The sequence below is a fragment of the Schistocerca gregaria genome, chromosome X (genome assembly GCF_023897955.1).
Source record: "Schistocerca gregaria isolate iqSchGreg1 chromosome X, iqSchGreg1.2, whole genome shotgun sequence".
In the NCBI taxonomy this organism is placed as follows: domain Eukaryota; kingdom Metazoa; phylum Arthropoda; class Insecta; order Orthoptera; family Acrididae; genus Schistocerca; species Schistocerca gregaria.
This window is the reverse complement of record NC_064931.1, coordinates 855,418,734-855,436,321: the sequence shown is the minus strand read 5'-3', so window position 1 is coordinate 855,436,321 and position 17,588 is coordinate 855,418,734. Positions and strand designations below refer to the sequence as shown.

The window sequence follows — 17,588 nt, the reverse complement described above, 5'->3', positions numbered from 1 at the left end:
TCGTCAGTCCCCTAGAACTCAGAACTACTTAAACCTAACTAACCTAAGGATATCTCACACATCCATGCCTGAGGCAGAAATCGAACCTGCGACCGTAGCAGTCGCGCGGTTCCAGACTGTAGCGCCTAGAACCACTCAGCCACTCTGGCCGGCTATCTTATCTGGTTTCAAATCTTGAGGAAGAATGGGCTGCCATTCCTCCTCCAGATATTCTGATAACTCGTTGAAACTATTCCCTGCAGGGTTCAATTACCATAAAGGTACTACCAATAGCAACCTCTATTCCCTACATGGCTCCCACATCATGTCTTTATTTAGTTCCGTGTTCCGAATAAGCTAACTCCTATCTTTTCTACTCCTGCTTTGATTATGAGTACATCGTTTGCCATCTTTATTTTCTTAGTTTTTACCTTTTCACTCTTTCATGCAATTAGCTCCATGAAATATGTATGTGTAGTCTTGCATCTTTCTTGTCTTTACATCTGAAGAATAGTGTGCTGCCTTGCATGCTGCATTGTTTTGATCTTTGGTTCTGAAGCAACTGTCTGAAAAAGTTGAACAGTGGCTGTCACACTATCAAATGTCTGCCCTGCCTTACTTTTGTTTTCCTCCCTATGCCTGGTATTTTCTTTGTCTTGTTGTTCTGTATGACCAGTCAGAACTGCATGCAATATTGCCCAGTGAGTGAGTTAGTGTTTCACTCTAGTATTTTTGCATTAGTAATCTTTGTGGTAAACTGCACCTTCTCTCACTGATGTACACTATGTAATATTTCTGGCTTTATAGCCATCATATTCGGATACAAGAAGCCCTTCTTACAGCAGCTGAGAAGGCAGTAGTAGGAAGACGACAATGTGGTGTGAGGTACCGATAACAGATGGTTTGTTCAGTACGGTCATGAGAAAGACCACCTAAATTATGGTCCTCCTCTACAATTGGCTGCTGCACTTGGAAGTAGCACACCAAAATGATGAACTTCTGTTATTAATATCAGAAAAACTAAACAGAAAATTTACATATAAAAGCATCTCTCACCAGCAGGCTATCATTCTATTATTTCAAAAGTATTAATTACCAGCAGAATAATAAACAACAGCTAAACAAAAAGGCAGACAAATCACTTTAGAGATCTTTGGATTGTGCCTGATGCAGTTTGATAGTAATTGCCCAAAAAAGCAGTACATTTATTTATTTATTTATTTATCTATTTTTTGAAAGTGTAAAGAATGGAAATTATTTGTAATTCATGAAGTGGAATATAATTGTGGAACTTCTTGTATTCTGCTAGTACAAAGTGAGTAGCATCCCTTATAAACAAACTAATTGAAAATATAATTATTTATATGATACTAGTTTCTTGCTAAGAGTTTATTACAGATAACAGCCTGAAGGTAATGGATTCATGACCTACGTGCTGTTTTTCAGCACCATTGGCGAAGGACTCGCAACAGCCAGAGTAGGAAATTACTATCCCATATCTAGGATGCCATTAACACAGATAGCTGTGTTTGGCCGTCTGGCTGTTGCTAGTATCTGGCCAATGGTGCTGGATGACACAGATTGTGGCATGGAGTCCTTTACTTGTTGTCAGATGGCAAGTGCAACGGTGAAGGGGTTACAATGTGCTCAGTGGATTCGATGGCTAGTAGAAATCTTGGGTAACAAAAGAGATATTGAATTTAATTGATGAAAGAAGAAAATGTAAAAAAATGCAGTAAATGAAGCAGACAAAAAGGAATACAAACGTTTCAAAAATGAGGCAGACAGAAAGTGCAAAATGGCTAAGTAAGGATGACTAGAGGACAAATGTAAGGATGTAGAAGCATATATCACTACGTGTAAGATAGGTACTGCCTGCAGGAAAATTAGAGAGATCATGGGGGAAAGGAGAACCACTCGCATGAATACAAAGAGCTAAGATTGCAATCCAGTCCTTAGCAAGGAAGGGAAGATAAAAAGATGGAAGGCATATACTGAGGGTCTATACAAGAGCGATATACTCTAGGAAAATATTATGAAAATGGAAGAGGACGTAGTTGAAGATGAAATGGGAGATATGATACTGCGTGAACAATTTTACAGAGCACTGAAAGACCTAAGTCAAAACAAAGCCCCGGGAGTAGACAACATTCCATTATAACTACTGGTAGCCTTGGGACAGCCAGCCATGACAAAATTCTTCCAGCTGGTGAGCAAGATGTGTGACAGGCAAAATAGCTTCAGATTTCAAAAAGAATATCATAATTCCAACCCCAAAGAAAGCAGGTTTTGACAGGTGTGAAAATTACCAAACCATCTCTGTCAACAAAACTTTCAAGTCCAGCAACACTTGGTACTCCTGTACCACCACGAACAATGGCTACGGTAAACCATCCGTTACCATGACCAAAAGAATCGTTTATATCTAAACTAAAATTAAGTCTGCAACTGACGAAAACAGCAGGACCATCCAGCAGAGCTTGTGCAGCGACAGACTTAACTGGAATACGATTCTTCTTGTCTCCAGCTGTTGTAGCAAATTCGATGTTCTCGATGGTCTTGTAGACTGTTTGTTTAGAACGACGGCGATATCTTCTGTACTTTATTTATGAAAATATACACTACAATCACCAACAAACTTTACATATTCACATACACCTTTGCCTTTAACCCAAATAAATACAGATTCATTTACAGATATATTCCTCCTGTTACGAGTATATAATGACAAAGCAGAAGGAGAAACATATGCTCATTTACCAAAATCCTTATTAGCCAATTCAGAAATATGGTAAGTGCGAAACGCAATAATGTCTCTGTCAACAAAACTTTCGAGTCCAGCAACACTTGGTACTCCTGTACCACCACGAACAATGGCTAAGGTAAACCATCCGTTACCATGACCAAAAGAATCGTTTATATCTAAACTAAAATTAAGTCTGCAACTGACGAAAACAGCAGGACCATCCAGCAGAGATTGTGCAGCGACAGACTTAACTGGAATACGATTCTTCTTGTCTCCAGCTGTTGTAGCAAATTCGATGTTCTCGATGGTCTTGTAGACTGTTTGTTTAGAACGACGGCGATATCTTCTGTACGGCATCTTGGCAGCGTTCAATGCAGTTGCCTGTGCAGCAGCAGCAGCGCGACTGATCCGCTGTGCGGAGCTCACTCGCTTATATAGATGTCCGAACACGCGTGACCTTGATTCGGACTTAGAATATTTCTGCCTGCTGGCGGAGCATTATCCCGTACGCGGGCACTAGTCACACTGTACTGACCAGCTTACGTAATCTTGGCAGCGCGCCTGGCTGGCGCACAGCGTACGCGGGCACCTAGTGTGACTAGTGCCCGCGTGCTGGATAACGCTCCACCAGCAGGCAGAAATATTCTAAGTCCGAATCAAGGTCACGCGTGTCGGACATCTATATAAGCGAGCGAGCTCCGCGCAGCGGATCAGTCGCGCTGCTGCTGCTGCACAGGCAACTGCATTGAACGCTGCCAAGATGCCGTACAGAAGATATCGCCGTCGTTCTAAACAAACAGTCTACAAGACCATCGAGAACATCGAATTTGCTACAACAGCTGGAGACAAGAAGAATCGTATTCCAGTTAAGTCTGTCGCTGCACAAGCTCTGCTAGATGGTCCTGCTGTTTTCGTCAGTTGCAGACTTAATTTTAATTTAGATATAAACGGTTCTTTTGGTCATGGTAACGGATGGTTTACCGTAGCCATTGTTCGTGGTGGTACAGGAGTACCAAGTGTTGCTGGACTTGAAAGTTTTGTTGACAGAGACATTATTGCGTTTCACACTTACCATATTTCTGAATTGGCTAATAAGGATTTTGGTAAATGAGCATATGTTTCTCCTTCTGCTTTGTCATTATATACTCGTAACAGGAGGAATATATCTGTAAATGAATCTGTATTTATTTGGGTTAAAGGCAAAGGTGTATGTGAATATGTAAAGTTTGTTGGTGATTGTAGTGGAAGTGGAAGAACTGGTAGAAGCTGACCTCAGGGAAGATCAGTTTAGATTCCGCAGAAATGTTGGAACACGTGAGGCAATACTGACCCCGACTTACCTTAGAAAATAGGTTAAGGACAGCAAACCCACGTTTCTAGCATTTGTAGACTTAGAGAAAGCTTTTGTCAATGTTGACAGGAAGATGGCAGGTTAAAATACAGGGAGAAAAATGCTATTTACAATTTGTAGAGAAAGCAGATGGCTGTCAGAGTCAAGGGGCATGAAAGGGAAGCAGTGGTTGCAAAGGGAGTGAGACAGGGTTGTAGCCTATCCCAGATGTTATTCAGCCGGTATATTGAGCAAGCAGTAAAGGAAACAAAAGAAAAATTTGGAGTAGGAATTAAAATCCATAGAGAAATAAAAACTGAGTTTGCCGATGACACTGTAATTCTGTCAGAGTCAGCAAGGACCTGGAAGAGCAGCTGAATGAAATGGACAGTGTCTTGAAAGGAGGATATAAGATGAACAACAAAAGCAAAACTAGGATAATGGAATCTATTAATATTAAATGAAGTGATGATGAGGGAATTAGAGTATGAAATGAGAAACTTAAAAGTAATAAATGAGCTTTCCTATTTGAGGAGCATAATAACTGACGATGGGCGGAATAGAGTGAATATAGAATGTAGACTGGCTATGGCGAGGAACGTGCTCCTGAAGAAGAGAAATTTGTTAAAAATTGGGTATAGATTTAAGTGTCGGGAAGTCTTTCCAGAAAGTATTTGTATGGAATGTAGCAGTGTGTGGAAGTGAGTGGCGATCAGACATGGTCAACTGGAACCTTGACAAACAGGTGTGCCTGCCCCAACATTCCCAAGCAGCACAACATTGGGCCCCTGTCATATCCAAATGCCCCACCAATCTGGATATTACAAGATTTGATCAGCTGGCCAATGTCGCCTATTTTCAAACTCTCACAGGTGCAGATAATTTGTTTCGGCATGAGTATGTGGCATCTCTGTGTCCCTCACAGTAATCTTTCAACACCTGTCTCAGTTAGTGCCACTTATATACCCTCCCCGGCCTGATAACAACACTAGTGTACCATTCTACCTGTCACAAAAATACGAAGTCTTCCAATGGTGCTTACAAATACGAAGTTACATGACATCCATTCATGTCTCCTGGGCAATTCACTTTTTTGTCAGGCATTTTATTTCTTTAAGTGTGCCTGACTCTACAATTTCTGAGAGTTTTGAAGTTTTTACGTTTACAGTGGGCGTTGTTACACACTCTGTGTTGCTTTTTGTAGTGCATACAATATACATTTAGATGTCAATAGGTTCAGTTCCCTTCATTGGAAATCACAATACATGTTTCATTCTCAGGTATATGTGCATATGGCACAGCTGCAGCAGGTTTGCTGATGAAAGAAATAATCAACTGCAAGTGGATGCCCCTCTGTTGTTGATGCAGAAATCATTGCTGCTATTCCTGGTGTGTCTGTTGTCTCAGTCATCAACATCATAGTCTGCTTCGTGTATACATTCTTTTGCACGCTATGGCCTCAACTGCTTCTTGTGGCACAGCATTTACCTAACATCAGATGTAGTGTCTGCTATAATGAGCTGAACTGTTTCTTGCAATTAACACGGTACTGCACTGAGTAAGAACTAATCCCTTGACATTGTTGCTGTCTTCACTTATGGTCTGTGTAACTGCTTCTGTAAGCCACAGTACGGTACACTGTGTTTGAACGACATTACTGAGGCACTTGTTGAAGCTACTATTCATCACTCAGAGTTAGTGGTAATAATAATATGACAGTGGTCTATTGCTAAGCATATCCTAGTGTTACATATGCACCACATTTCCTCTAGGGAACTTACTAGCAACTACTGAGATGACAGGCTAGAAGTTTAATTTCATTTAACTTATTTGTTGTCTCAGACAAATTTTGATTTTGCATATAGTGGACAACTTATTATTTAAATAATAATTCCGATTTATGAAGCCAATACAGAGTGCATATGAACATACACCTAACACACTGAACACCTGCCCCCACTCCCCACAAAAAAAACCACACACACACACACACACACACACACACACACACACACACACACACACACACACACTTGCTCCTTTGAAACCTGCATAGGCTACATTCAGTGTTTTAAGAATGACATATGTATTACATTCAACTAAAAATACTGATTAAGCAAACATCTTTTAATTCAGATTTACTGAAAATATTTTCTTAAATACTTACATTATAGTAACTTATTTTCCCATTTGGATTTTGTGGTGAAGCCCAGCTGACTGATATAACACTTCCACCCTGTATACCACTGTTTTGACATGTCACTGTCACGTTCGCTGGTGGACCAGAAACTGCATGAAGAGAAAACAATTACACTTATAGGATAAACAGCATAGTGTTACCAACTGTTAGTCTATGAAAATGTAACAATGTCCATTAACAAAATATATTTGGTTGGGTGCAGCCAATTAATGAACACTGCTTAAATTCTCAATTAACATAATTTTTAAATTATGAAAGACAGCAGAACTGCTGTAATATTCTTAGCAACTGTTGTTTCATGTCACAACAATTACTTTCACACCAAGTTGATCTATTTTACATTGCTGTGTCTTGCTGACACCAAATAACTCCAGATTATTACTAAATAGCAGTACACCCCCCCCCCCCCCCCATACACACACACACACACACAAAATATTAAGAAATGAGACTTGGCTGAAAGCCAAAGAAGAATGGAGGCAAATTTCTGAAACAAGTAGAATGTAAATAGATGAGACATATTAGGATTCCAATTGAAGTGGAGTGTTTACAGTTGTTGCTGTTGTTGTAGCCTTCAGCCTAGAGACTGGTTTAATGCAGTTCTCCATGCTACTCTGTCCTGTGCAAGCTTCTTCATCTCCAAGTAACTACTGCAACCTACATCCTTCTGAATCTGCTTAATGTAGTCATCTCTTGGCCTTCCTCTGCAATTTTTACCCTCCATGCTGCCCTCTAATTCTAAACTGGTGATCCCTTGATGCCTCAGAACATATCCTACCAACCGATCTCTTCTTCTAGTCAATTTGTGCCACAAATTCCTTTACTCCCCAATTATATTCAGTACCTCCTCATTAGTTACACGATCTACCCATCTAATCTTCAGCATTCTTCTGCAGCACCACATTTCAAAAGCTTCTATTCTCTCCTTGTCCAAACTATTTATCATCCATGTTTCACTTCCATACATGGCTACACTCCATACAAATACTTTCAGAAAAGACTACTGACACTTAAATCTATACTCGATGTAAACAAATTTCTCTTCTTCAGAAATGCTTTCCTTGCCATTGCCAGTCTACATTTTATATCCTCTCTACTTCAACCATCATCAGTTATTTTGCTTATCAAACAGTAAAACTCATCTACTACAGTAAGTGTCTTATTTGCTAATGTAATTCCCTCAGCATCACCTGATTTAATTCGACTACATTCCATTATCCTCGTTTTGCTTTTGTTGATGCTTATCTTATATCCTCCATTCTGTTCAACTGCTCTTCCAGGTCCTTTGCTGTCTGTGACAGAATTCCAATGTCATCAGCATATACTCCTTCCACCTTTCTGCTTTCCCTTCTTTGCTTAGAACTGGTTTTCCATCTGAAGTCTTGATATTCATACAAGTGGTTCTCTTTTCTCCAAAGGTCTCTTTAATTTTCCTTTAGGCAGTATTTATCTTACCCCTAATGACATACGCCTCTAAAGCCTTACATTTGTCCTCTAGCCATCCCTGCTTAGCCATTTTGCACTTCCTGTCGATCTTATTTTTGAGACGTTTGTATTAGATTAGATAAGATTAGAACTTGTTCCATAGATCATGAATACGACACTTCGCAATGATGTGGAACGTGTCAGGTTAATGAAAGATGTCTGTACAAGATATTACATTACACAAAATACTGCATGACACTAATGCTTAAGTTAGTTTTTTTCCCTCCCTTAATTTATATCTAAAAATTCAGCCAATGAGTAGAAGTAGTTGTCGTCTAGAAATTCTTTTAATTTATTTTTAAATGTTGGTTGGCTATCTGTCAGGCTTTTGAGCTGTTTGGTAGGTGACCAAAGACTTTTGTGGCAGCATAATTTACCCCCTTCTGTGCCGGCTTCATTTACTGCATTTTTGTATTTTCCCCTTTCATCAATTAAATTAAATATCTCTTCTGTTACCCAAGGATTTCTACTAGCCCTCATCTTTTTACCTACTTGATCCTACAAAATGAATTCACTACAAAACTAGTATTATACGTTAGCACTATTAAGTCACTCTATCTGCTATACATCATTTTGGAAAATTATGCATATCTTATCACCTGTCATGGCTGACAGTCTTGGAATGTAACACTGAACACATTGTCAGACAACTGCCGTGAACAACTAGTCTGATAGGACAAATATTTAAATAATATTTTGCACCTTCTACCTTATAAACAACACCATTTTTTCAAGTGTGTCATCAATATAGGCAATTAGCAACCATCATGCTGTAACAGGGACGATTGTCATCAAAGGCAAAAGTGCTATAAAACGGTAGAGGAGTACTTGTGTTTGGTCAAATAGGTATAAAGTTAGTAACAAACTACTTAAATAATGAGTTGAGAACTTTTAGTTCAAATCCAACAAATGTAAAACCAATGGAAAATCCAGGATGTAATCCCAATACTGTGAAAAGGATGGATTGCTACTCACCAAATAGCGGAGATGTTGAGTCACAGACATGCACAGCGAAAAGACTATTAAACAAGTAAGCTTTCGGCCAGAAGGCTTCCTCCTGAATTAGGCAACATACACACATATTCATGCAAATGCAGGTCACACACACATGACCAATGTCTCTGGCTGCCGAGGCCAGACTTTGAGCAACTCAGCAACTCTGGGTGGTGGGGGTAAGGAGGAGGCTGGGGCGTGGATAGCACGGTATATCTGGGTGACAGTGAAGTGCTGCTTGTGAGAGCAAACGGAGACAAGATGGAGAAAGGGTAGGGCAGCTAGGTACAGTTGGGAGGTTACACAAGTAGCAGAGGGGAGGGAGAGGGGGGAGTGGGTGGGTGGGTGGGGGGGGGGGGGGGGGGGGGAAGAGAGAGAGAAGTAAAAAGACTGTGGATGCACTGGCAGAATATAGGGCTGTGTTGTGCTGGGATGGCAACAGAGACGAAGATAGGTGGGTGAAGGACAATGACTAATGAAGGTTGAGGCCAGGATGATGATAGCTTTGTGGGGCACTCAACTGCGCGGTCATCAGCACCTCTACAAATTCCCAATCTTTGCTCAGTACAGTCTCGTCACTTTCATGAATGATGATGAAATGATAAGGACTACACAAACACCCAGTCATGTTGAGACAGGTGAAAATCTCTGACCCCACCAGGAAATGAACCTGGGACTCCATGATCGGGAAGCGAGAATGCGACCACGAGCTGCGGACTTGAGGCCAGGAGGGTTAAGGGAATGTAGGATATATTGCACCACGAATTCCCACCTGTGCAGTTCAGAAAAGCTGGAGTTGGTAGGAAAGATCCACAGAGGCTGTGATGCAGTCATTAAAATGAAGAATGTAGTGTTGTGCAGTGTGCTCAGCAACTGGGTGGTCTAGCTGTTTCTTGTCCACAGTTTGTTGGTGGCCATTCATGTGGACAGACAGCTTATTGACTGTCATGGCCACGTAGAATGTAGAATACTGGTTGCAGCTTTGCTTGTAAATCACATGGCTGGTCTCAGAGGTAGCCCTGCCATTGACAGGAGAGATAATGCCTGTGAGCGAAGTGGAGTAGTAGGTGGTGGTGGTGGTGGTGGTGGTGGTGGTGGTGGTGGTGGTGGTGGTGGGAGGATGTATGAGAAGGATCTTGCAGCTACGTCTATTAGAGAGATATATGCCATGAGCCAGGGGTTGGGATCACGAGTTGTGTAGGGATGAGTGAGTATATCTGTACGTTCGGTGGGCAGCAGAATACCGCTATGGGAGAGGTGGGAAGGATAGTGGAAAGGACATTCCTCGTTCAAGGGCAAGATGAGAGGTAGTGGAAACCATGGCGGAGCATATGATTCAGTTGTTCCAGTCCTGGACAGTACCGAGTCACAAGGGGACCGCTGCTCTGTGTCTGGACAGTGGGACACTGGGACGTGGTGGGTGACTGGAGAGATCTGTTTCTGCACAAGGTTGGGAGGATAATTACAGAGTGTGAAGGCCTCAGTGAGACCCTCTGTATACTTCAAGATGGTCTGCTCATCGCTACAGATGTTACACTGTGTGGAAGGGACATCTTGGTATGGAATGGGTGGTAGCTGTCGAAGTGGAGGTATTTCTGGTGGCTGGTAGATTTGATATGGACAGAGGTACAAATGAAACTGTCTTTGAGGTGGAGGTCAACATCAAGGAAGGTGACCTGTTGGGTTGAGGAAGACTAGGGAAAGCGAATGAGGAAGATGGTGCAGAGGTTCTCAAGGAATTTGTGGCGAAGATGTCATCAATGAATGTGAACCGGATGAGAGGTTTGGGACTCTTGGTGGTTAGGAAGGACTCCTCTAGATGGCCCATGAATAGATTGTCACAGGATGGTGCCATACAGGTGCCCACTGCCATACCCCTTCAAAGGGGTAGTAATTGTGGGTGGGAATGTAGTTGGTCATGATGAGCAGGAAGGAAGATGTGGGTTTGGAATCTGTCGGGTGGTGGGAAAACTACTCTTCAATAGTGGCTAGGCCACAGATAGTAGGGATGCTTGCACAAAGGGAGGTGGCATCAACAGTGACAAGCAGGACACGGTGTGGTAAAGGAACAGCTGTGGAGGGTCAGTGGACGAAATGGTTGGTATCTTTTACATAGGAGGGTAGGTTGCAGGTAAGTAGGCTGAAAGTGTTTGTGTACAAGAGCAGAGTGTCTCTCAGTGGGGGCACAGTGGCTGGCCACAATGAAGTGTCCTGGATGGTTGGGTTTATGGATTTAAAAAGTTTGTAGAAGGTAGGAGTGCGGGTAGGGGTAGGGGTGAGGGAGAAGAGAGAGAGAGAGAGAGAGAGAGAGAGAGAGAGAGAGACTCTGGGGAGAGAGGTTCTGGGATGGTTGAAAGGGTTAAAAGAGAGGGAAAGGGACCAAACTACAAGGTCATCAGTCCCTTGTTCCTAATAAAACAATGCCACAAGTATCAGAATAAAATAGACGAGACATATAACACAAAACAGAAAGAAACTAACAACCACAAGAATGAAGGAAAGGCAACAAACACAGAAAGGAACAACAGAGGACAAAAGAACAAGAGAGAGATGCAAGAAACAGTTACAAGAGAGTAAAACAAGTAAGCAGATTACAGTGGCTGGCCAACCATGAAAATAAAAAGGAAAAGCCAGCAACCCTGCAACATATGAAAACCTCTACCCCAAAAGCACTAGGGTGGAGGACACAGTGGGGACACACACTAAAACTCAGATAGAATGATAAAAACCACCCTCACGGATGAAATACAAAACCAAATCAGCCAATGAGGTGTCGTCTGCTAAAATCAATGATAACAAGTCTGGCAACCGAAGAAGAAGTCGCAGGGCAGCCAAAAAAAGGACATAGCATAAGAATATGGGCCACTATCAACCGGGTGCTGTAGCTACCTTGAGGTGGATCTTCACGGCGCAGGAGGTAGCTGTGGGTCACCCATGCATAGCCAATGCGGAGCCTGCAGAGAATCACAGAGTCCCCACAAGACGCCCTCATCGAGGACTTCCACACATTCATGGTCCCCTTACTGGCTCGAAGTTTGTTGTGCATACTGAGATTTTGCCATTCCGTCTCCCAAAGCTGAAAAACCTTGTGGCGAAATAACGAATGCAAGTCAGTTGCAGGGATGCCCATCTCCAAACGTGGTTTCCTTGTAGCCTGTTTGGCCAGCCTGTCAGCAAGTTCATTTCCTGGCATTCCGACGTAACAAGGGGTGCAGATGAACACCACTGAACTACTGGACCGTTAAAGGGCATAGATGGACTCCTGGATGGACGCTACCAAAGGATGACCAGGGTAGCACTGGTCGATAGTTTTCAGGCTGCTCAAGGAGTCAGTACATAAAAGAAAAGACTCTCCAGGTTGTGAACAGAGATACTGAAGTGCACGAGAAATGGCCACCAGCTCTGCAGTGAATACATTGCAGCCATCGAGTAAGGAACGCTGTTCAATATGGCTGCAGTGAATGCAGGCAAAGCCAATGCGATCACGAAGCTGCGGCCGAGGCGTACACCATGGAGGCATACTTGAAGGGACTGCAAGTAGAGGTGGTAAAGGGAAGGACTCCAGTTTGGAGAGAAGGGACCACACGCGAACCGCAATCGTTAGTCCCGACCTGCGCCGCCGATGTGGGAGATAGACTACTGCGGGTGGGAAAGGAGACAGTAATTCAGATGCTCAAGGGATCTACCAATGTGTGCTGGGTAATTGGTGAGTAGCTGTGCACGACTGATCTGCAATGGAGGAACCCCAGCCTCCACCAGTATGCTGGTCACTGGACTAGACCTAAAAGCTCCTGTTGCTAGTCGAACCGCGCAGTGGTGCACAGGGTCGAGTAAATGCAATGCTGAGGGCACTGCCAAACCATAAACCACACTCCCATAGTCAATTTGGGATTGAACAAGGGATCTGTAGAGCCACAGCAGTGTAGAGCGATCTGCAACCCAGTTGGTGTTGCTCAAGCAACGGACGGAATTGAGGTGCTGCCAACACTTCTTCTTAAGCTGACAAAGATGAGGGAGCCAAGTCAATCAAGCATCGAAAACCAGTCCTAGAAATCAATATGTCTCCACTACAGTAGGTGGATCGTCATTAAGGTAAAGTGCTGATTGCGAATGAACGGTACAAAGCAGACAGAATTGCACATCACACGACTTTGCAGCTGAAAACTGGACGCCATGGGCTAGAGCCCATGACTGTACTTTGTGGATGGCTCCTTGTAGGTGCCGCTCAGCAACACCAGTACTGGAGCAGTACAAAATACAGAAGTCGTCTGCATACAGAGAAGGTGAGATGGAGGGCCCGACAGCTGCAGCTAATGGCCACTACAAATAGAGAGACACTTAAAACAAGGCCCTGCGGGATTCCATTCTCCTGGATATGGGTGGAACTATGGGAGGAACCAACTTGGACACGAAAAGTATGGAGCGACAGGAAGTTTCAGATAAAAATTGGGAGCAGGCCCCGGAGACACCATTCGTACAATGTGGCAAGGATATGATGTCACCAGGTCATGTCGTATGCTTTACGGAAGTCAAAAAAGACGGCAACCAGGTGTTGCCATCTGGAAAAGGCTCTTCGGATGGCAGAGTCAATGGACACAAGATTATTAGTGACAGAGCGACCCTGGCAGAAGCCGCCCTGACATGGAGCCAGCAGGCCACGTGACTCCAGGGCCTAATCCAACTGCCGACATACCCTATGTTCCAGCAGCTTACAAAGAAAGTTGGTGAGCTGATGGGCCAGTACTTTTCCACATCAAATGTGTTTTGACCAGGTTTGAGCACCAGAATGATTGTGCTCTCCCGCCATTGCAATGGGAAGATGCCATCGCAACAGATCCGGTAGAAGATGATGATAAGATGTCGTTTGTAGTCAGATGAGAGACGTTTATTCATCTGGCAGTGGATCCGATCGGGCCCAGGAGCTGTGTCGGGGCAATATGCAAGGGCACTGAGCAGCTCCCACTCTGTAAATGGGGCATAATAGGGTTCACTGTAGCATGTAGTGAATGAGAAGACGTTCCCTTCCAGCTGCCATTTGAGTGTGCGAAAGGCTGGGGGGTCATTCTCCAACACAGAGGCTCGAGCAAAGTGATGGCAATCGCGTTCGTGTTAGTAGATAACATGCCATTTATGCTGGGGACACCTGCTGGGGCCTGGTACCTAATGACGTTTGATCTTTGCCCAGACTTGGAAAGTGACGTATGGCACACAATGGTCGAGACATACCTCTCCCAACACTCCTGCTTCCATCGTTTGATAAGTTGGCGAACACGGAATGGAGCCATTTAAAGGCTATGAGATGCTCCAAGGAAGGGTGCCGCTTATGCCGCTGTAGAGCTCACCATCACTCCTTAAGTGCTTCAATGACTTCCGGGGACCACCAAGGGACTGTCTTACGCCTCGCGCCCCCTAAAGAGCGAGGGATTGAGTTTTCTGCCACAGAAACAATTGTAGTAGTCACCTGCTAAACCATCACATCAATGTTACCGTGTGGGGTACATTCAACAGTGACAGCAGAGGTGAAAGTTTCCCAGTCCACCGTGTTTAAAGCCCATCTGGGCAGGCGTCCATGGGCCTGACACTGGGGCATGACAGGAAGACGGGGAAGTGGTCACTACCACACAGATCATCATGTGCTCTCCAGTGGATAGATGGGAGAAGTCCTGGGCTGTAACCTGGTAAATCAATGGCCGAGTAATTACCACGAGACACACGGAAATGTATGATGGCCCCAGTGTTTAAGAGACAGAGGTCGAACTAAGATAGTAAAGTTTTGACATCTCTGCCACAGTCAGTAAGTAAAGTGCCACCCCACAAGGGGTTATGGGCATTAAAACCTCCCAAAAGTAGGGAAGGTTTAGTGAGTTGATCAATCAACGCAGCTAATACATTCAGGAGTACTTCACCATCTGGAGGATGATATTCATTGCAGACAGTTATTTCCTGCGTCGTCTGTATTCTGACAGCCACAGCTTCAAGAGGGGTTTGAAGGGGCACAAGTTTATTACAGACCAAGTTTAGGACAAAACGCAAACTCCACCTGACACAGAAAACTGCCGCAATTCCACTGGAGAATGACATCGTGAGACTGGGAAGGCATGGAACATTCAATGAGGTAGTTTGTGCCTCAGAGTCACCTGCTGCCACCAACTTATTGCCTGAGCAGTCTATATCCATTGTGTCTGAGGGTCTGGCAAGATCTAGGTTCACAGCGGACAAAAAATCTTCACCCCATCCTCAGACGCCGAGCTTTTAGTTAGCAGTGGTGTGGGTGCCACCGCAGTTTCCTTTGTCTTATGGGTTTTCTTTTTTGATTTCTCTCACTGCTCCTTGGGTTTCCCTGGCTGGGAGGATTTCACTGGCTCAGTCTCCGGGACAGAGGATGAGTGTGAAGCCCTACGACCAGCTGCTTTTGAGTTCTTCAGCGGCTGGCAGATGTCTTTCTCACTAGCGGAAATCTGGGAAGGGAGTGACTCAAGGGAATCCTTCCTAGCGAGGGAAGCCGAAGAAGACTTACGCTTCTCTGGCTTAGAAGTGGGGACGGACATCACCAATGGCTGGGGGCGTGTTGCTCCTGACGTAGCTGGTGCAGGAGTAACAGCGATGGAAATACCCCCCACCATCAAGGGGGCAGGTGTAGTCTTCTGACTGTGAGAGGTGACCTGGGTTGGCGGAGCTGACAGTGCCAAAACTGCTGTAGGAGTGGCGTAAGACAATGTCATACGCACAGGATGCAGGGGTTCAAATTCTCTCTTAGCCTCAGTGTAGGTCAGTCGGTCCAGCGTCTTGTACTCCATGATTTTCCTTTCTTTCTGGAGAATCCTGTGGCGAGCAAGGCAAATGGTGCTCTCCGTAGTTGACACAGATGGGAGGTGGGGCAGATGGAGTATTGGTATGTGATGGGCGTCCACAATATTGACATGTGACGCTGGAAGGTATATTGCCGAACCTCCAGCACTTGAAGCATTGCAACAAGGGAGGGATTTAGGGCTTTACAACACAGCGGTAGACCATCACCTTGACCTTCTCGGACAATGTATCACCCTCAAAGGCCAAGATGAAGGTAACAGTGGCAACCTGATTATCCCTCGGACACACCGGACAAAATGTATACCTCGCACCTCTAAATTGGCGCACAGCTCATTGTCGGACTGCAAAAGAAGGTCCCTGCGAAATATGATACCCTGGACCATATTTAAGCTCTTATGGGGTGTGATGGTTACAGAAACATCCCCCAGCTTGTCACAAGCGAATAACGCTTGGACAGGACAGAGGATGCTGTTTTGATCAAGACTGACCCAGATCTAATTTTGGACAAGCCCCCCACCTCCCCAAACGTGCCCTCTAAATGCTCAACAAAAAACTGAGGCTTCATCATCATGAAAGAGTCCCCATCAGCTCTTGAACATACGAGGTATCGGGGCGAAGAAGATCCACTGCTATTCTTAGCCTGAAGTTCCTCCCATGGTGTGGCCAGGGATGGGAACGATTTGGGGGTCGTACTTCTGTGCGCTGAATTGAGTTCATGATGCTTAGAGACTGCTGGTGATTCACCACCAGCAAGAGATGATGGACTATGTTCCATCACGTGTCATCAGCCCTGATGCCACCCACTCCAACCAGGGGCCCTCCCCACGGCCCCCACCTGGCAGGATGGCCATTGCCGCAAGTACCAATTCCCCAGGGGGCTGGGCATCTACCCCTGGGCATACATGCGGAGTTAACAGTGCAGGCATCAGCAGAGCGAACCCTGTGTGGTCAGGGGGCTACAACCAACAGGGTACATGGCGGCCCCACCACAACGGACTGGCTACTGTGCTGGGTTTCAGGTGCTAAGAAGTCTATGGTCATCGTCTATACACAAAGCGACACTGCATAGTGCATGGTGAAAAACACACCCAGGAAGGTGTCCTCGCCCAGGAGATGGAGAATGGGAAGGACTACAATGCAACAACGAGAAAGTGGGCCAAAGATCTCAAAGCACGATGGACACGATGCACCATGTATGGCTCCCTTCCCAAATTGGCTCACACTTAGGGAAAATTTTGAAGAATGGAGGTCAAACCCTACAGGAGACCATCACATGAAGGCCAAAACGTGTGAAACTCCTTTTAGTCGCCTCTTACGACAGGCAGGAATACCTCAGGCTTATTCTAACCCCCAGACCCGCAAGGGGTTTCTTGGATGGGGCTAAGGATCTAAGGAGAGAATGGAAATCCGGACAGCTGGCGGAGTCCTTCTGCCAGGTAACCCTTGTGGTTCAAAACAACAATGGTGGAGCTTTTGTCAGCAGGTACGATTATAAGGACTTTGGAAAGGGCTGATACTTCCATGGGGCTAAGGCTTTTGGAGGAAAGGTTCACAATTGTATTTCGGGTCTGTTTAGGTTCTAGATTCTGTATGGTGGTGGGAGGGAAATTTTGAGGGTAGGGTGTGTATATAGCAGGTCTGCAAGGCAGGGTTTGTCAGCTATGAGGGGATGTGTAGGGGATTTGGAAGCTATTGTAGAGGTGGTGGCTACTGGTAGTCCAAGGCAAGAGTAGGAAGCAAATAGGTTGGTGAGTTTTACAAGGTGGCATCATGTAGCTCTAGTTCCTGGATGGCAAGAGTTTCAATGTGAGAGATGGGATCCAGTAATTTGGGATTGCACAGCAGAAGAATTTTACAGATGGAGAGGGAGTAACGCAAGGAAGTTTAGGCCTGATCGATATGGTTTTGCAGTACTACATTGGTGAGGGTTAAGGACTGGTGTAATCTGAACAGATGGAGGCCATGGTGGAAAGAAGGGTTGCAGCCAGAGATGTGTAATTGGGTGGTATTTAAAGCGCAAAGACATTATAAATGGCACTCTAAGC

At 44.6% G+C, this 17,588-nt stretch overlaps 1 protein-coding gene across 1 annotated transcript in view; it reads right to left on the bottom strand.

Moving 5' to 3' along the window:
* The window catches only part of LOC126299594 (tyrosine-protein phosphatase 69D), a 365,347-nt gene that overhangs the window by 192,879 nt on the left and 154,880 nt on the right, over positions 1 to 17,588 (bottom strand). The window contains exon 10 of the mRNA XM_049991615.1: positions 6,223 to 6,344. Within this exon, the coding sequence (XP_049847572.1) occupies positions 6,223 to 6,344 (122 nt within the window). The remainder of the gene's footprint in view (positions 1 to 6,222; positions 6,345 to 17,588) is intronic.